This window comes from Mastigoproctus giganteus, chromosome 11 (genome assembly GCF_048544385.1).
Source record: "Mastigoproctus giganteus isolate SK-2022 chromosome 11, ASM4854438v1, whole genome shotgun sequence".
Taxonomy (NCBI): domain Eukaryota; kingdom Metazoa; phylum Arthropoda; class Arachnida; order Uropygi; family Thelyphonidae; genus Mastigoproctus; species Mastigoproctus giganteus.
The window spans coordinates 98323014-98345147 of record NC_143585.1 but is presented as its reverse complement, the minus strand read 5'-3'; the positions used below and the strand labels follow the sequence as shown (position 1 = coordinate 98345147).

The window sequence follows — 22134 nt, the reverse complement described above, 5'->3', positions numbered from 1 at the left end:
CGGCAGATAATCAAGTGTCCTTAATGCCCAGGTTATGCACTCCCACTGACCTGACTCTAAGAAGTGATCATTAGGTGCCAAATGCTCTGGATCAAAATGAGGTAATTTTATTGTAGATTCAATTATAAAGAAAACTGAGAACATTTTCTCTAAAAAAAGACATAAGAAATAGAATTAGAATATGTCTGTCTCCTGCAAAGATTGATATTATTAAAACCTACTTTTCAATTCTTAAGAGTACTAAACAAAGTTTTATTATACACCGGTACTAAAAATTAAAAGCATAAACAAGCTGAAGGTTTGCTGCAGAAATATGCAAAATGGAGAAATATGCAGGTAAAAATGTTCTTATGGCTGCAGTCTTGCCAAGTAATGATATGAGAGATTTTATGATGATGGACTTGTCATTTAACTCCAAATTTGAGGAATTCTGCAAGGCTTGTGGGGGAAATTTTTCTGAATTTTGCTTGCTTTAATTAGTAAAAAAGAATTTATTTAATAAAGATTGTATTTATTTGAATGGGGGAGTGCAACAGTCTTTGCTAAAGTCACAGAAGAGGCATTAATGGTTTGGAAAAACTGCTAACTGGTGGAGGAGGAGGAGTAGTAGAGTACAGTTTATATAAGTAAAGAAATCCTTGTTGTTTTTCTTAGCATCCTTTGCCAAAGATTTCTCTTAATCTGCCTTCACCTGCTTAACCTCCTTTGTGACCCGATTACAGATTAGCTTATATCTGCCATAGGCTTCTGAGTCGCTTGATAATTTATATGCATCCCATGCATTTTTCTACTCTGTCATGAGTCTCATTAGTTCATTTGATAACCATTTAGGCCTAAACCTTGAACAATATTTCTTAATAGGTATGAAACTTTTAGTAGCTTCCACGATTAATTCCTTGAATGCTTCCCACTTAGAATTTACTGTTGGTAACATTGTCAGTTGATCCCACTGTACAGAATTTAAAAACTGTCGGAGACCATTGTACTCACCTTTACAGAAGCAAAAACCCTTTCCTTTACCCCTGATGGTAATTATATCTTTAAGTAAATCCCACATCAGTACACTGTGATCACTGCCACTTAGTGGTTCCTTTATCTGCAAATTCTTAATACACAAATGATCACTGCTGATAACCAGATCAAGAGTATTACTTTCTCTGGTTGCCTCTCGAACATGCTGCTGCAGAAAACAATCATCCAATAAAGCCACAAAAGTTTTACTAGTGTGTGAGTGATCAATCCACAAGTTCCAGTCAATATATGGGAAGTTAAAATCCCCCATTATAAGACATTATGATTTACTAACCCACTCTATTTCTCTGTACAATTGTTCATTGTACTCATTCGAGTCATTAGGCCTATAACACACTCCTACTCTTATTTTTGCTTTCACAGTGCTTATGTCACACCAAACTGACTCAACAGTGCACTGTTCATCTATATCAACTGGATGCACTTCTTTTTATTTTATGTTTTTCTTAATTAGCAGCATGACACCTCCTCCCTTCCTATCCTATCTATCCTTTCTGTATACATTGTACTCCCCAAATTCCAATTCTGCATTCCTAATATCAGTGTGACACCACGTCTCTGATATCCCAACAATATCGGCCTTTGATGTCTTGACCAACACTTCAAATTCATAAAATTTATTTACTATACTTCTAGCATTGGTATACATGCAAGCATAGATGCACCTATTCCTATTCCTAGTTACCCTGACACATCCCATATACCCACCTGTTTCACAATGACTGCCATCAGTCCCTGAAACCCCCAGCACTCCTTGCTCCAGGTCGCTACTTATTCTAATAGAAGTTGTGCAAGAATCACCTTCACCTCTGACTGTGGCTACTTTTAACCTTTTATTCTGTGAATCCCCCCCTGAGATAGCAGTTTTCCAACCCACCTAACACTGCCTCGATAGCATCAGCAAATATTCTCTCACCCTTTCTATTTAAGTGTATCCCATCCCTGTAGACGCAGTCTCTCCTGTTAACTAGCAGAGACCACGCTGAAAAAAATTCTACCCCTTGAGCCTTGCACATTCCCTCCAGGGCCGAATTGATTGACAAGGCTCTCATCATGTACTCCCTCCTATCGTGTCTGGGCAGAATTGCAGACACTTTCAAATTTAACCCTAACGCATGACTTTTTTTACAACATTGACCTATACTTGTTAAGTAAATCTGCAGATCTCCTGCTCTTAATGTCATTGGTGCTAACGTGTACAACAGTACCACCTTTTGTGCCCTTAGAAGATGATATATGCTTTACAACGTCACCAACCTTTGCCTCTTGCAAACATACCCTGGTCCTGTTCCATCTATCCCGTCTCCCTGACAATAGAGTCACCAACAATAACTAGTTCCTTTGGGAGCAGCACATTCTGCCTTGGAGATTGCCACTGTGTTGCCTGATGCCCAGGAGTGAGCTCTGGCATGGAGTTGGGTAGCTGAGAGCTTGATGGGCCCTTCATATTAATTTCTTTGAGGACATCTACCCTACACCTCAAGCTCTCATAGACACCCAGTAGAACACTGAGTTGATGGCTAATTTCTAGATACTCTCTGCTCCTGGCACACACACACACACAAAGACATCCTCCTTGGCTAGATCATATTCTGCTCCAGAGAGTTTGGCAAACATTTCACAAGTTGCACATTTTTTTAGGCTGTAATGCGTTGGAGAATCTCCCCCCCTCCTCCCCCCCAAGTCATAGCACTCCTGCCACTTTGTCCCCATTGCTTTGCTGCTCTAGTCTGGGGCATGATATTTTAAATTAATAAGATTCAACTCTAGCAGTAAGCTGTTGTTGTTTTTGGTTTTTTAGGAGCATTAGCAACTAAGGCCATATTGCTCCGGGATATTGCGGTGGTCATTCCCTGACCTTTCCGCATCCTCCGTATTTGGTGGTGACGGACTCGAACCCCGGTCTAATCAAGAAGCTTGTGCTACGCACTGCTGCTCCTTCCCACCTGGCTACGCAGGCGCCACAGTAAGCTAGAGAATCTTTGTAATAACTAAGAGTTAAGTGGAAGAGAAATTGTTGAAGATAAACACAAGAAAGGCACCTGGCATGGATGGGATCTATCCAGTTATATTCAAGGAGGCAGCAAAGGAGGTAAGCAAACCCTTAGCCATAATTATGAGAGCTTCCTTGGACTCAGGGGAGATACCCACAGACTGGAGATGTGCAAATGTGACCCCAATTCACAAAGTAGGAGCATGTATGCTTGCATGTATACCAATGCTAGAAGTATAGTAAATAAACCCCAGGGGCTCACATCTAGTGAGTATGGGCTTGGCACACCCAGGGTCCTGAGCTGGATATCATCATTCTTCTCTTTCTTGGTGATTTCCTTCTCTCTCTCTCTCTCTCTCTCTCTCTCTCTCTCTCTCTCTCTCTCTCTCTCTCTCTCTCTCTCTCAGGGTAACTCAAAAATTTTTTTTTTTTTTTTGGCTGGTGCAGCATAAGCCTCAGGCTTCCTTGTACTATATGGCTAATAATAATAATAATAATAATACAATTTGATAAATTTGAAGTGTTGGTCAAGACATCAAAGGCGGATATTGTTGGAATAGCAGAGACATGGTGTCACACAGATATAAGGAATGCTGAACTGGAATTTGGGGAGTACAATATGTACATAAAGGATAGACAGGATAGAAAGGCAGGAGGTGTTATGCTGCTAATTAAGAAAAACATAAAATCAAAACAAGTGCATCCAGTTGATATAGATGAACAGTGCACTGTTGAGTCAGTTTGGTGTGACATAAGCAATGCAAAAGCAAAAATAAGAATAGGAGTGTGTTATAGGCCTAATGACTCGAATGAGTACAATGAACAATTGTACAGAGAAATAGAGTGGGCTAGTAAATCGGAATGTCTTATAATGGGGGATTTTAACTTCCCAGATATTGACTGGAACTTGTGGGTTGGTCACTCACACACTAGTCAGATTTTTGTGAATTTATTGGATGAGTGTTTTCTGCAGCAGCATGTTCGAGAGGCAACCAGAGAAAGTAATACTCTTGATCTGGTTATCAGCAGTGATCATTCATGTATTAAGAATTTGCAGATAAAGGAACCACTAGGTGGCAGTGATCACAGTGTACTGATGTGGGATTTACTTAAAGATTTGATTACCATCAGGGGTAAAGGAAAGGGTTTTTGCTTCTGTAAAGGTGAGTACAGTGGTCTCCGACAGTTTTTAAATTCTGTACAGTGGGATCAACTGACGATGTTACCAACAGTAAATTCTAAGTGGGATTCATTCAAGGAATTAATCGTGGATGCTACTAAAAGTTTCATACCTATTAAGAAATATTGTTCAAGGTTTAGGCCTAAATGGTTATGTAATGAACTAATGAGACTCGTAACAGAGAAGAAAAATGCATGGGATGCATATAAATTGTCAAGCGACTCAGAAGCCTATGGCAGATAAAGCTAGTCTGTAATCAGGTCACAAAGGAGGTTAGGCAGGCGAAGGCAGATTACGAGAAATAATTGGCAAAAGATGCTAAGAAAAACAGCAAGGATTTCTTTACTTATATAAACTCTAAAAGGAAGGGATGAATCTGATTGGTCCACTTGACATCGATGGTTCGACTGTTGATGATCCTGCTCAGATAGCAAACAAACTGAATGAGTATTTTGCATCTACATTCACACATGAGGAATTATTAAGTTTTGAAAATGGCAGAACGTTATCAAATTGTAGATGGATACTTAATGATTTTCTAATAATTGAAAGCAAAGTGGAGGAGAAATTGTTGAAGTTAAACATAAGAAAAGCACCTGGAGTGGATGGGATCTGTCCAGTTATATTAAAGGAGGCAGCAAAGCAACTAAGCAAACCCTTAGCCATAATTATGAGAGCATCCTTGGATTCAGGGGAGGGCCCCACGGACTGGAGATGTGCAAATGTATCCCCAATTCACAAAGGGGGATTGAAGGGTGACACGAGTAAATACAGACCAGTTAGTTTAACTTCTGTTCCGGGTAAAATAATGGAGTCACTGGTTAAAGATGCATTGCAGGATCATCTAGAGAAGACTGCAGCAATAATTCAGACACAGCATGGGTTTGTTAAGGGAAAGTCTTGTCTGACAAATTTGATAGGATATTATGATGTGGTTACAAAGGAACTGGATGCAAAGAATAATTTTGGTATCATATATTTGGATTTCAGGAAAGCTTTTGACACTGTTGCACATGGAAGACTATTGTAGAAATTGGAGCAGAATGGTATTAAGGGTAAGTTGCTACAATGGATAATAGGATGGTTAAGTGGGAGAAGACAGAGGGTGGTAATCAATGGGTGCTGCTCTTCATGGACTAATGTTATTAGTGGAGTCCCACAGGGTTCGGTATTAGGTCCACTGTTGTTTTGTATATTTATCAATGATATTGATGAAGGTATATCAGGCTTAATGTCGAAGTTTTCAGATGATACAAAAGTTGGCAGGGTTGTTAATGACAGTAATGGCAGTGTGCTACTGCAACAGGATCTAGATAATTTGGGCAGATGGGCTAAGAAGTGGCAACTGAAGTTTAACCTTGGCAAATGCAAAGTACTGCAAATGGGTAGAAGTAACCCCAGAGAAACGTATCAACTGTGTGGTACTACACTTAAGGTTGTAGAAAATGAATAAGACCTGGGAGTAATTGTGCAGTCAGATATGAAGTTTTCTGAGCAATTCAGACAGGCTGCCAGGGCAGGTCATGGAGTTCTGTCAATGATATATAGGAATTTTGCTAGCAGGGAGTAGGAGGTGATTGTCCTTCTGTATAAGGCAATGGTCAGGCCATGCCTCGAGTACTGCTTACAGGTCTGCAGGCCTCATTTTAGGAAGGATGTAGATTTACTTGAGCATGTACAGAGAAGGGTAACAAGATTGGTGAGGGAAATAAATTGATCCTCTTACCAAGGGAGGCTTCAGTTCTGCAAATTGCAGTGGCTGGAGACTAGGTACCTGTGCGGTGATCTGATTGAGGTATATAACGCCTTGAATGGGTTGAGCATGCTGAATTCTGATGGGATCCTTCCACTTGTTCAGTTTACAAACCTAAGCGGGCATAAATTCAAATTAAGAAAAGACAGATGTAGAATAGATGTGCGGAAATTTGCCTTTAGCCAGCGTGTGGTTAATTGCTGGAACAAACTTCCATCTGTCGTTGTGGAAGTTGACAGGTTAAATAAATTTAAGGAGGAACTGGACAGGCATTTGGAGGGAATGGTGTGATTTTTTTTTTTTTTTTTTTTTTTTGGCTGATGCTGCATAAGCTCATACACTTGCTTTCTTGCATCACATGCCACTACTACTACTACAAGTAATTATACACCTGTGAGTTTAACTTCTGTTCCAGGAAAATTAATGGAGGCACTTGTTAAAGAAGCGCTGCAGGATCATCTAGACAAGACTTCAGTTATTGCTTGGACACAGCATGGTTTTGTTAAGTTGAAGTCTTGCCTGACCAATTTGATTGGATACTATGATGCAGTCACAAAAGAACTGGATGCAAAGAATAACTTTGATATCATATATTTGGATCTTAGAAAGGCCTTTGATACTGTTGCCCATGGAAGACTGCTGCACAAATTGGAGGCAGTGTGGCATTGGAGGCAAATTGCTGCTATGGATAAAGGGGTGGTTGAGGGGGAGAAGACAGAGAGTGGTAATCAATGAACACTGCTCATCATGGACTAATGTTATTAGTGGAGTCCCTCAGGTTTCAGTGTTGGGTCCATTATTGGTTTTGTTATTTATAAATGATATTGATGATGGTATATCAAGCTTAATATCCAAGTTTGCAGACGATACAAAGGTTGGCAGGGTTGTCAAGGATACTACTGACACTATGCTGTTGCTGCAACAAGATCTGGAAAGGTTGAGAATATGGGCTGAGAGGTGGCAAATGAAGTTTAACATTGACAAATGTAAAGTACTACATATGGGAAACAGCAATTCCAGAGCAACGTATCAACTCTATGGTACTACACTGACAGTGGTAGAGAATGAAAAGGACCTGGTGTAATTGTGCAGGCAGATATGAAGTTCTCTGAGCATTGCAGATGGGCTGCAAGAGTAGCTCATGGTGTCTTGTCAATGATATACAGGAATTTTTCTAGCAGGGATAAGGAGGTGATTATTCCCTTGTATAAGGCAATGGTGAGGCCACACCTTGAGTACTGTATACAGGTCTGGAGGCCTCATTTCAAGAAAGATGTAGAGCTGCTGAAACGAGTATAGAGAAGGGCAACAAGATTAGTGAATTGAACAAAATGGTTCTCTTACGAAGAAAGGCTTAAGTTTTGCAAATTACAGTGTCTGGAGACTAGGCACCAGCGAGGTGATCTGATAGAGGAGTATAAAGCCTTGAATGGTTTGAGCATGCCCAATGCTGATTGGATTCTTCCTCTTGCTCAGAATAATCACCTGAAAGGGCATAAATTCAAATTGAGGAAAGACAGATGTAGGATAGAGGTGCAGAAATTTGCCTTTAGCCAGTGGGTAGTTGGTTGGTGGAACAGACTTCCATCCCTTGTCGTGGAAGTTGATAGCCTAAATAAATTTAAGCCTCAGCTGGACAGGTATTTTGAACGAACGAAGGGGTGAAGTGGAATTGGGTGGTTTTTTTTGGCTGATGCTGCATAAGCTTGCTTTCTTGCATCATATGCCTCTACTAATGCTGATGCTAATAAGATTAATAAATTTAATTAATTAATTGTCAATAGTACGCTATCTAATAGAATCCTAAATGCAGTGATGCGTATTACACTATATAATTATACGTTAGAGCTACCTAGTTACCACAATTAAAAATTTGGATTCCCTACCACTCTATACAAAAACAGTGGCTACAAGATTCGAACGAAATAATGGTTTTATGTATATCACGTAGTAATGTACAAAAACTCTTTATCTAAATTGAAATTAAAAATAACCAGCGTAACTATAACACTGAGACTATGTATAAAGTACAATATAAAATAACAATTAGGTAAATAAAAAGGCAAATATCGCTTTTTTGGAGCCTGTAATTCACAGCTGTAATTTTTAAAGAGGGTCAGCGCCCTCTGTTTTCCCAGTGTTTATGTCATCCCAAACTAATTCAGCATTGCACTGGACACCCAACTCCACTGGCTTATCCCCCCTCCATCACAGAGTGGGACCTACTTACAGTCCCTGAGGAAGAATTAATTCAGGAACTTAGCAATCAAAAAGTAATCAGTGCCAAATGAATGATGACCAAAAAATATGGAAATCTCATTCCTACTAGATCCATCATTTTAACATTTTGCACTCCAGAATTGCCATGCACAGTAAAAGCTGGCTAAACTGTTTAATTCACCCTTACATTGTAAACCCTATTCATTTTTTAAATTCCCGAAATATGGCCACTCTCAGCAGGCATGCAGAGGGAATGCCATTTGTCCAATTTATGGATCAAAGGACCATACACAAGCAGACTGTTCATCCTGAACTCCCATTTGCCCCATCTGCAAAGGATGCCACCCCCCTCCTTTTCTGAATCATGTGAAATGTGGAAAAGTGTAAAGAAAAAATACAAAATAGAACACATATCCTGAAGCATACAGATATGTTATGTTGACTGCCTAGTCAATCCTGTTCATCTCACACCTAGAGCTATTTTTTAACTGCAGTTCAAATATTGTGTCAATACCACCTAATACTAGCTAACTGGTTTAAAGCAACTCTATCAACCTCTGGTAAAGACAACAAGGCTACTAATGCTCCAATTAGTATCCCAAATGGTACTCCAATAGTCTTGCATGACAGTGAAAAATAAATTGAAAACTGCTAAAGACTGTAAGAAAGGTGAATCCCTCACCAACAGTATGGAAGTGGATGTACACTCTGATTATGAGAAATCCCTACTAGAACTTCATGTGAATAAAATTATGGATACTGGACGCCCCGTCTTCCCAAAAACAAACTGAAAAAATGAGAAACCCCTACTAGAACCTCATGCGAATGACACTATGGATACTGGACACCTCATCTTCCCAAAAGAAAAGAATTGTCTTGCATACAAAAAACAGTCAGATGAATCATCCTCAGCTAAACCTAAATAATGCACAACATCATACAATGGAACTGCAGAGGACTAAGCACTCATTCTGATGACTTAAAAGATTTACTTGCTCGATTCAATCCCATAGGTTTATGCCTACAGGAAACACCCTTGTTACAGCAAGTCTCACCAAAATTTCAAATTATATCATGTACAGACAAGATACAAGCTCAGAATCTCCTACACATGAAGAAGTAGCTTTTCTTATAAATTCTAACATTTCATCAAGGCCCATCCACTTACAAACCACCCTAGAAGCTGTGGCAGCTCATATTGCAGTTGGTACTTCAGGTGCCCTTGTTTTATTTACATTCCACCTCTGCTATTTTCTCATTCAGAACTCAACAACTTCATTACACAACTCTAGTTTGTCTCTTTCTGTGACTTTAATGGCCATCATCCATTGTGGGATCCACTACAACGAAAGCAGGCAACAAATTGATTGAAGAATTTATGAACAATAATGATCTTAATTTACTAAACCTACCTATATCCACCTACCTACAGGATTTACTTCTGTAATTGACATGTCAATTTGTTCGCTATCCACCTTTCCAATCACGACACGGTCAGTGTTAACCGATCCCATTAACAGCAATCGCTTTCCAATTATTTACTCATTGCTAACAGGGAAAACTCCAAATCCTGATCAGTGATCCACTTGGAAGTTTAATGGGGCGAACTGAGATGGCTGATCTGCCCAAATACTTTTAGGATTTGGGAAGTGATGGCTGATCTGCCCAAATACATCATCAACCTATTGATGATGTAACTACTTACATAACCAATCAGATTCTGACCACAGCTAATGCTTCCTTTCCAAAATCCAAGACATATCGCATTCACCTAAATCACTAATAGAATACAGATTGCTTTAATGGCAGACAGGAGAAAAACCACACATGAAATAATTTTCTCAAGTATCTTACCACTTGCTTATAAAAGACTGAAAACTAAAGCAAGACAAATTAAATGGAAAGCAAAATATGATTTTCGGATTGCTTTTGCCTCAACCATCACAAAAGACACCGACACCGACACACAGCTCATCTGGAGAAGGATACAAGCGCTAAATAGCAAATTCGTGTGGCTACCCTCTCTAATACTTTACTGGAAAGAGAAAGATATATCTACTCCTGAAGAAGTTGCTAATGCACTAGCAGAATAATTTGCTACAATCTCTGCTTCTCCTTCCTGCTATGTATTCTCCTTCCAGAACATCAAAGCAGATGCATAACGATATAAAATCAACTTCTTCGTGCACCGTTCATTCCTGTACAACCAACCCTTTACATTAATAGAACTTAAAGAATCATTAAATAGATCTTCCATTAGTGCCGCAGGCCCAGATGGTGCTCATTATGTTATGCTGAAGCCTTTACTTGAAGAAGACTTGTGTACCCTGTTAATTTTCTATAATCAGTTCTTCTCTGAAAATGCCTATCTTTCTTACTGGTACCATACTTTCATTACCACCTTACGAAAACCAGAAAAAGATCCTGTGTTCAAAATTACATACCAATATCTCTTACAAGCTCCGTGGGTAAAATTTTCAAAAGGATGGTTCATACAAGGCTCACTTGAATCCTGGAGTTACAAAATCTCCTACTAGATCATCGGTATGGCTTTTGGAAGAACAGATCAATCCTAGATGTGCCATCATAACTGAACTTATAGGACTAAGGAGCCAAATAACATCAGCAATTAAATAGGTTCTCTGTGAAATTTTCGGCCTGCTTAACATGAAAATTGGCCTGTGAATACACACTTATAGACATTATATATACTTCAGACTATATGCACTGAAGTACTATAAGAACTGGCATATTGTCCTCAGTAGTTAATATGCCAAAAACAAGAACATAACTTTTTTTATTACTTATCGGTTTTTCTTAATTTCACATGCTGTTTACTTCAAGTAGCTTTAAAGAGCTGAACTAATCCCAAAATACCAGTGATGAATAATGAATTAATTTTTGCATTGATTTGAGTAATGACATCTTGGCATGGACAATAAAGACTAGAGTGGGTATTTTATATGTACTGAAGCGGTCAAATTTTTCGTAGTAGAGAAACCACTATTCAGAGGCAGACACCATTATAAATGTATGGTCTCTCAGGCTGATGAAATACTTAAAAAAAAAAAAAAAAAAAAAAAAAGGTTTTTTTATAATGTAACAATTTGTTCTATTGTTTACATTAAATTTTTTAGTTACAGAAATTGTGAACTATATAGCATGAGAAGAGAATAACATCTTAATTATTGCCACAAGAAGAATTTGTCAGTATGGTAGCTGAAGCTGTCCCAGTGCTAGATCACAGAATTTTATTTTAATGAGTGAAGCTCCTTAAGGAAGTGTTTCTTTTAGACTGAAGTACTAACATTTCCCCTTCTTTCTAATTCTAATAGCTTCTTTCTGAATGAGTCAAGATTCACACCTCAAAAGCATTCTGCAACTAATCCCCTTATTGGTCACAAGTTTAGTTCTCATTTTCTCAAACTGTCTTTGCTTTGTGTGTTTGGTACATCATGACCTCTAGAATGGCCTTCAAGACTTCACAGATGAAAATTACTTTGTGAACCGTATGCTCAAGACAAATGGGAAGATGACTAGTTCCGTAACTCAGCTTCTTTTAATATACTGACTGAAATCAAGTATCCATTTTAACTGGTGAGGAACAGTACACAAAAATGAATTCAGAATCATTCTTGCTGTAAGGCTTACTGTAAGCTCTGCATCTGGAGCTTGGGGAAGGAGGATTTAAAACTTTCATGTTCATCAGATCCTTCTCTCTCTCTCTCTGTACAGAGGCCTGCTCTTCTTGGTATAACTAAGCCTGTAGAACAATTGCTACCGATGTTTTATGTGTATTAGCTGGAAAATTGCCAGCTGATCTGTAGGTAGCTCAGGCCCACCTAAGATACTGCTTGAAGAGAGGGATTCCCAGACTGACCTCTGGTCATGCCCAGTTTGGCAGGCAGAGGATGCCTTTAACATAGCACACAAGCAGAGGAAAATTAATGATGAGTTGGAGGCCATATGGCAAAATCAACAGACCAGTTCTGAGAAGAGTAGACACTTATATGTCTCCCCTCCGTTCATACCATGATCCAGCGAAGACCTTGGCTCCGGTTTGGACTGGCTGTCTGTTCTGTCCTGACTGGACATGGTTTGAGGTCAAGGCTGCATGGGCCTCGCAACCTCTGAATTGTGCCCTTGTGGAGAGCCAGAGATCGGCCTTTACATTGTGCTGACCTGCCCACTATATACAGACCAAGCGAAGTTGGAGGGAGGGATGCTTGCTCTCACACAGCCCACAGTAGTGGAGCTTTATAATAATTTTTTTTTATTTGACAGATTTTTCAAGTATGTTAAAAGCATGTTTGCACACAGACCTGTTTGCTAGATAGGGTGACCTACCTCCTCGTAGTATGCAGTGGGGTACAGATGCCATCCCCACCATGAGGCTAAATATTCTATCCATTTGTTATTTGAACTTTGAATTAACTTGTGTTGAATGTTTTGTTGAATTGTTATTTAGTTAATAACTCACTAACCTTAAAAAAAGGTTTGAGAAGATAAAAGTCACAGCCGAGAACTAGTTGCATATGGGTGGAAGCCCAGGCGGCAACTAGGATGAAGGCTCATTCAAATGACAAATGTAAGGCTTAGTAAAACTATCAACTGGGACAGCCTAGGGAAGAACTTGCACAAACAAGGCCTTCAGAGAAATATTACACTCCGTAATGCATCTTGAATATATAACAATTTTTCTTTATGTTTTAGAGAAACTAAAAACACGAAAATTTACTAGGAGAAACTTGGGGGAAAAAGTCCTGCATAAACTTTAAATGCAGATTTTTTTCTCAAGCAAAGATTTTTCAAGTGCATGTTATGCTAAAATAACATTTTTGCGTAACAGATTTTATAGCAGTCAAGCAATTTTACTTAAGTTTATACAGTTTTTAAAATCTGTAATTTTATTATTTTTCTAGAATTAAGGATAAATCTAAACTGTTTTGTGCATTAAGAAATTTATAAATGTTGTGTAATGATCCTTAATTATTGTAACTCATTGTGAAACTCAGTTGATGAGGACTTATCCAGCTGGAATGAGGATCGATTCTTCCAATTTTAATCCTGTGATCTTTTGGGCATTTGGAATTCAAATGGTCGCCCTTAACTATCAGACTGAAGGTGCTCATTTTAGAACTATCATATTCTTACATTTTATATTTATTTTTCTTTCTTATGTTCTTATGATTTGTTTTAATTTTTTTAAACCTTTTAAAAATAGAGAAATTTCATTAAAAAATTTATATTTTGAATAGTGGAAATTGTTATATTTATTTTTACTATTCTATGCCTATGGAAATAGTATGAAAAAAATTTTTGCATGGTTTTAATTCTCTTATATAGCAAATTTTGGCAAGCAGCCACATACTGATTCCTGATGATAATTGAAAAATAGCTACTTTAAGAGAACTAAAACTATGTAAAATGACTTTTGTCTTTTTTGCAGACTCAGAATACTAAAAAGGCAACTAGCACTTGTGCTACTCTTTATAACTTCATATACTTCATTTTTATTTTTGCAAGAACATAAAGCATTTATTATGATTTTGAATAGTTTTATTTTTAAACAATAATCTCTTGCATTACAGAATAGTTTAGGACTAAAGCCACAGATTACATAGGGAGTTAACTAGCATACAAGTTAGTGCAATTGCATAATTTCTGTACATAGCCAACTATTTTAGTAGTTATAAATTGCATTACATAACTTCTAAGTAAGAGAAGTGTTTTGAGGACTGTGCAACAGATAGGGCAAGGGTAGCAACTCTTCCACCACTAAGGAAACTTAGCTATAGATCTTACATGACTGGGCATGTAAACTAACTGACGTTAGCTCTTGTTGGCAGTCACTAATCATGATTGAAAGTTGGGCAGCTCATATTCAAAAGGAATATGATACACTTTGCCTAAAGGCAGTGATCTTGCCATGAATTTTTGGGAGGAGAATAATTCACTGAATAGTTTAAAGAAGATGCTCAAAACTCTTACCAAACTGATGCACTTCAGGCAAAAATTAAGATTTAAAAAAAAAAAAAAAGTAAAATTCTGTCTAAAAATAAAAATCTCCAGTACCAAGGTTGTTGAAAGCTATAGAAGTAGTGGGCAGAAAAGGTTTGCTATTCCTCCAATTGTATCCTCAAATTAGAATGGGAACAATATAAGCATGACACTACTTTGTCATTATACTTTCCTAATATGCTATAATATCAAACAAAACTAGCAATGTTGAAACCAAATTCCTTTTCAAAAAAAGGAATCATATCCCTTTTACCAAAGGAGCTTTCTCTTGATGCAGTTCATTGTACTGAGAGTGGAGTACACTACCAGTGTTGCCAATGAGTTGGCCAATTTTCCTTACAATTCATAGGAGTATTGATTCTCAACAAAGTGTATTGTATATATATATATATATATTTTTTTTTGATTGATTTATAAATGCCACTATCAATTTCTGTTGATCGCAGTTTGCTGTACTTGTAGTCACACTATCAATGGACCTGACTGTGCAAAAATATGGCAGGTGACATGACATTGGTTGTCGTAACTGAGCCCATCTTCAGAAAATCCTTTATAAGGTTATAAAAACCCTGTATGTCTTCAAAACTCTGTACAAGGTTAACGATAACTGTAAATGTACTTATGAAACTTTACTATCATTTGAGGTGCTATTTAATTGTATGTCTGAACAGAGAAAGTCGGTTTAATTACCATTCATCAGAAATTTCTTTTTCCATGAACAATGAAAAAAAAAAAATTCATGTATGAAAACAGTTGGGAAATATGTGTTTACACTTATCCTTTGACTGGACATACCTCTCCCATAATACAAATGGCTAATGTATGAATAAAGTGCAACGGCAGGCTATATATATTATACATCTTGCCTATTAAGGATATAGAAAGTGCATCATATACATAATTTTGAAATAAGCAAGATATAATTTAAAATTGTTTGCTTTGTAATTTAATCTTTTATTGTAATATTATAATGAACATCACTACAAATAATGCATGTTTAAAATTTAAACTATACAGCTAACCCTGCTATAGCACACAATCTTACAATGCACATTTTTCAAGTTACATGCATACTTATCTGACACCGCAAAGGATGCGGAAAGGTCAGGGAATGACCACCGCATATCCCGGAGCAATATGGCCTTAGTTGCTAATGCTCCTAAAAAAAAAAAAAAAAACCTCCTTGTCGAAATACCTGTATTTTGTTATATTCTTTCTAACACCCTTTCCTCAACATCAGGTGTTATGCTTCTGGGCCTACCTGCTCATACTCCATGTGTGAAGCACCCAGGTTCTCTAAGGCATTGATATATTTTTTTTTTTTTGTTTTTTTGTTTTGGTTTTTAGGAGCATTAGCAACTAAAGCCATATTGCTCCGGGATATGCGGTGGTCATTCCCTGACCTTTCCGCATCCTCTGTATTTGGTGGTAACAGGCTCGAACCCCGGTGTGATCAAGAAGCGTGTGCTATGCACTGCTGCTCCTTCCCACCTGGCTACGGAGGCGCCGTGGCATTGATGTACCCTGATGAATGTGCACCTGTTGGGCTGCCTTCGGTGCGGAAATTCTTCTTGATACAAACGTTTAGCCTCGGATGCACTGCCGTTGGCTTTACCATACATTTCCATGTTGACTATCCTTTGACAAGTACTAGTATGCCTGCTACGTCTCAGAGCGTTGACAGAGGGAAAAGGGAGAGAATGAGCATAACCTAACCTAAACAAACAAGTCATTGGTGGACCCAACTCTGTACAGCTCACCTTGTCAATGGTGGATCCCAACTAGAAATGTGCAGTATCTTGAAAGTGATTCTCTTAAGAACCCATGTTTACTGGGCTATTTTTGCATATTGTAGTCTGTACAGTTCACCTTTAAACTATTGACCATCACTTTTGAAACACCCTGTATATATAAAACGCTTGGGTATGCTGCCTAACAATTAGCAGCTGGCAACAATTGCTAATTGCTGCAATAGTATTCAATTCAGTATATTCAGTAGTATTCAAGAACAGGTGCTGGCAACAATTGCTAATTGTTGCCAGCAGCTGTTCACGCGGTTCACCTCACATGACCACCATACCGGGCATTCTTTATTAATTTTTGTGCTAACATTTTTTGACTGAAGAAAGGCAACCTATGTCTGAAAGATAACTGTTATTTTAACTGTTTATTTTATCTGTCTTCAATTTTAGTAAACTGTTCCATATTACTCAGAAAAAAAGCTGAACTTAATCAATTTAAATTTTAAGAAGTGTAAAAGGAGAGATCTAATAGACTAAGAGACCGAAACAAGACTCTACAACTACGAAGACGGACAGAAAACATTGAAGAAAGAGAAGCAAGATTGGAAATGAGAAGACGGGTGAAACACAGTAGGACTATCAAATAGAAGTATCGGATGCGAATAATCAACAAGCTGTAATTAATGTGGAAGAGCATGACATAGGAAAATTTTTTTTAAACTGCGAGTATTGCAATGCAAAATATTGGGGACATGAGGTAAACACATCGAATAAATACACTAAATGCTGTCATGATGGAAAGGTTTCACTCGACCCACTGTCTGAGACACATACTCTGTTACAAGAGCTGTTTACAGGGTATACACTTGAAACAAATAACTACAGACAACATATATGAGAGTAAAACTCAGAATTGACTTTCGAATCAATGTGTGCAGAGATTAAATCTCTGCCTATAAATAGTTCATACTGTTTTAGAATACATGGCCAGATTTACCGTTTGGTCTCCTATATCCTTACAGGAGACCATTCGGTCTCCTATTTGGTCACCACTATATCCAAACGAGGCAAATAAGCCACAACTTTATATTTTTGATTATGCTGAAACAACAACACGATGGCCTGAAAAACAATCAAACCAAGGGTGTATGGCCGAAGTAATGCAACAATTGGATGAGATGCTGCGACAAGTTGACCCATTTTCTGTGTCATATCAACAAATGCATCAAAATAATCTAGGCCAATCCAACGATGAATGTGCACATGCCATTTATAGAAGACCAGGACATAGATAAGAGATGATATAATGCACCTACATCCAAAATGGAGGTTGCTGCAATATTTGTTGGAGAAGATGGGGAACCACCTCCAAATAGAGACATTGCATATATCCCACAGGGTACTGCTGTAGAATTATATCACCGCTAAACAAGAATGGAGACCCTATGGTCAATGGTGTATCTGTGGAAATGGGCCAAGCAGTGATTTAGAATACGCAGCCAGATTTACCATTTGGTCTCACCACTATATCCAAACCAGACAAATAAGCCGGGATATGGACAACTTTATATTTTCATTTCTGCTGAAGCAACAACAAAACGGTCTGAAAAACAATCAAACCAAGGGTGCATGGCCAAAGTAATGCAAAAATTGGACGAGATGCTGCAACAAGTTAGCCCATTTGCTGAGTCATATGATGCTGATGGCATATGTAATGCCAGGTTCTTTTAGTGGTAAGAAATAGTCTAGATGTGTACTTTGAATATCACTCTTTATTTTAACAATATAACAAAACAAAAATAAATAAAACATATATTCAAGTACAATTTTGAAACTAACTGACTGACTCAAGGAGTTTACATTGCTCTCTCTAGTTGGCTAGTGTGAAATGATTGTTAGTAAATTCATAACTTGTTCAAGTCAGTGGACATGGTGTACAGAAATTGTATCACATAGCAAAATTACAGCAATGTGTATCAAACTAGTTAATGAAATCTGTTTCACTTACTAATTACTGTATTTCAGAATCTATATCGCCTACCAAGTTTTTATCTGCAAATTTTTGCTTATGAGAAATTTTTTAGCATGCCTTAGTATTTTTTTTTAACAAAAGAATATAATATAAAGAAATAATAAAAAGTTGATATGTGAATTGCATGTTTTCAATTTAGAGAAAAAATTATTTAAAGAGGGTGGTAAATAATTGAGATTAATTTTGGCATTTCTTTGTAGGCTATATAAATGTTAGTGCAGGTTGCTTTCAGCACCTGTAGAATAAATGGATAAAGTGACTGCATACATTTCATTGATTCAACCAGTTTTCATTTTTTAATTATTTTATAAGAACTCATTATTTTCCGAATTTGAATTATACTTCTTGCACTTGAGTATGTGCTGGTGTTGAATATCATACTAGGGTTATTTATATAAATTACCAAATTATATACACTTTTTTTTCTTTTTTTTTTTTGTATGACAGATACTGCACTTCATGTTAACACAGCAATGTTTGAACAAAATGGAAGATGTGGATATGTTTTAAAGCCAAAAGTGATGTGGGACAAATCACATATGATGTATGGTCATTTTAACCCATGGGATAAAACATTTGATGGATTCCACTCTGTCAATGTAACTATAACTGTAAGTAAAAATAATAATTTTATTTTTTATTCAATATTTTTCCAAACACTGAATTAAAACTAATTGGATCTTTCTCTCTCTCTCTCTCTCTCTCTCTCTCTCTCTCTCTCTCAATGATTCAGTTTGGTGTTCTAAATTTGAAAATGGACTTCCATACCAAAGGTATGGAAGTCCATTTACAAAATACAACTCTGGAGATCCATTGGAGCAAGGTTAAGAAATTTCTCTAACCTTGTTGTTATATTAAGTACATTTGTTTTAAGTACATTTTAATTTATTTAATTTATAAATAAATAAATAAATTTCCTTTATTATGAGCACAATAGCAGGAGGAGCTTACAATTTCTTTATAACTGTTTTATTGCAGCCAATATAACAGCACAATAGTGCATTCTTGTAGCAGCAGACAGATTTGATTTTGTAATAACTGAGAGCAAAGTCTAGGAGAAATTGTTGAAGTTAAACATATGAAAGGCACCTGGTGTAGATGGGATCTATCCAGTTATATTAAAGGAGGTGGCAAAAGAAGTAAACAAACCCTTAGCCATAATTATGAAAGCATCCTTGGACTCGGGGGAAGTCCCCATGGACTGGAGATGCACAAATGTATCTCCAATTCACAAAGGGTGACACAAATAATTACAGACCCGTTAGTGTGACTTCTGTTCCAGGGAAAATAATAGAGTCACTGGTTAAAGAAGCATTGCAGGATCATCTAGACAAGACAGCAGTAATAATTCAGACAGAGTATGGGTTTGTTAAGGGGAAGTCTTTTTTACCAATTTGATTGGATACTATGACATGGTCACAAAGGAACTGGATGCAAAAAATAATTTTAATATCATATACAGTCAATTCGGTTATTTGGGACACATCAGGACTAGTGCATTTTGGCCCAATTAAGCAGCTTAACCAATTATCTGAAGTTTCACTTAAAAAAAGTTAAAAATACAATGGACCCCTGCTTTACAATTGGTTCACTGTACAATCAAATCACGTTACAATGGAGTCACCATAGTAAAATACCATTCACTATACAATATGTAGTAAACAGTGGTCATTGTGATCACGTTTGTGGATTGAATTTTAATTCTATTAAACAGCGACTCTAATTAGCGAAAATAGGACGAATATTATCCACAGGCTATAAAAGTAAAGATATATATTTAGCACAAATTTACCCTTTATTACCTTACCAATTAAAAAATTAAACGATATGTGAAAATTGGAAGGACATATATGATAATCGGAAGAATATACGTGATAATCGAAATAATTAATACATGCTGTAATATGTACATACTAACTAGTTGACATATCTGTTCTCTGACATTTATGGGTGGGGATAAAATTTAAAACAGTGAAAAGATAAGCAATCAATAACAAAGAACTCAGCACACACAAATTGCAAGTAACACGATATGTGCAAGTCAGAACATAGTAATAAGTTATGAAGCTTTAAAAATAGGAATGAAGAGAAGATTCTGAAATTTAATTTTTTTATATGATTGATGATTACATGAAAGTGTAAACACATTTCACCATAATAACCCACAGAATTCCAGCTGTCAGTATCATTGCAAATTCAATAAGATTGAGTTTACTATCCATTTATGATAGATTGCACTAACAGAAAAGCCCAATAAACAGGTGATTGCTAATTGTTTTTATTGTTTTCTGGTTGTGACCTCCAGAAATCCAACCGTACCATGTGGTTCGGTCGGAGACAATTATAGGGTAATCTCCAGTGCTGGGGTCTCCTGCCCCGATTAAACGGCATGTTGTCCCAATTAAGTGAATAAACCCTGGCTATTTTCTTGATTGGGTTCTGTTTTTTAAGATTTGCCTCAAATAAACGGCTGCCCCTATTAACAGGTCCCATAAAACCGAAATCCACTGTACGTGGATTTTAGGAAAGCTTTTGATACTGTTGCACATGAAAGACTACTGTACAAATTGGAGCTATGGCATTAAGGGAACATTGCTACAATAGATAAAAGGATGGTTGAGTGGGAGAAGACAGAGAGAGGTAATCAATGTATACTGCTCAACATGGACTAATATTATTAGTGATGTCCTTCATGGTTTGGTGTTGGGCCCATTATTGTTTTGTATATTTATCAATGATATTGATGAAGGTATATCAAGCTTAATGTCAAAGTTTGCAGATGATACAACGGTTGGCAGGGTTGTTAATAACAGCAGTGAAACTATGCTGCTGCAACAGGATCTGGAAAAGTTGGGCAAGTGACATCTGAAGTTGAACATTGTATGGAATGGAGAATGGAAGAGACTTGGGGATAATTGTGCAGACAGGCAGCCATTGTAAGTCATAGGGTCTTGTCAATGATATACAGAAATTTTGCGAGCAGGAAGAAGGAAGTGATTATCCCCTTGTATAAGGCAATAGTCAGGCCACATCTTGAGTACTGCGTACAGGTCAGGAAACCTCATTTTAGGAAGGATGAAGAGTTGCTAGAATGAGTACAGAGAAGGGCAACAAGACTGGTGAAGGGAACAAAGGTGTGTGCTCTTATGAGAAAGGCTTATGTTCTGTAAATTGCAGCTTCTGTAGACTAACACAAACTTGAGGAAGGCATAGATTCAAACTGAGGAAAGACTCATGGCAGCCTTTTACAATGCACTGCTTGCTTGATGTTTATGGTGTAATCTGGCACGGGACATGATATTACCAAGGGGAACGTCTTTGTGTGTGCACGATGTAAGGAGTGTGAGGAAATCAGGTGACAGCTCAGCGTTGTTATGGGCTTATATGCTAGCTTGAAGAACAGGGTGGATGCCCTCGAAGGATCAAAATTGAGGGGTCCATCAAGCTCTCAGCTGCCCACATCAAAGCCAGATCTTGCACTTGATCATCACACCAGCAACCCCCAAGGCAGAATGCGCTGGTCCCACAGGAACTAGTAGTTGTCGGTGACTATATTGTAAGGGAAACGGGGAACATGGTATGTGAAAAGGATAGGTGGAACAGGACCAGGGTATGTCTGCCAGGGGTAAAGGTTGATAAAAAAAAAAATGTTGTAGTGCAGATATCATCTTTTAAGGGCACAAAAGATGATATTGTTGTACACATTGGCACTAATGATATTAAGAGTAGGAGACTGGTGGAATTACTTAACAAGTACAGGTCACTGTTGAAAAAGAGCTGTGAATTAGAGTTGAATTTGAAAGTGTCTGCAATTCTGACCAGACACGATAGGAGGGAGTATATAATGAGAGGCTTGTCGATCAATTCAGCCCTGGAAAGATGTGCAAGGCTCAAGGGATAGAATTTTTTCAGCCTGGTTTGTACTTGTTAACAGGAGAGACTGCTTCTACAGGGATGAGATACACTTAAATAGAAAGGGTGCAAGAATATTTGCTGACGCTATCTAGGCATTGTTAGGTGATCCGAAAACTGCTAGCTTGGGGGGGATACAAGGCCTAATAGATTAACAGTAGCCACTGGCAGAGGTGAACATGATTCTTGCACTGCTTTTATTGGAATGAGCAGCAGCCTGGAAAACAAGATGCAGGTTATTTCAGAGAC

The 22134-nt window shown here is 37.6% G+C and overlaps 1 protein-coding gene across 1 annotated transcript in view; it reads left to right on the top strand.

Annotated features, from left to right (window-relative positions):
• LOC150078287 (uncharacterized) overlaps positions 1–22134 on the top strand; it is a 910840-nt gene that overhangs the window by 679480 nt on the left and 209226 nt on the right. The window contains 2 exon segments of the mRNA XM_090384522.1: positions 13174–13302; positions 18421–18584. Of these exon segments, the coding sequence (XP_090240648.1) occupies positions 13174–13302; positions 18421–18584 (293 nt within the window).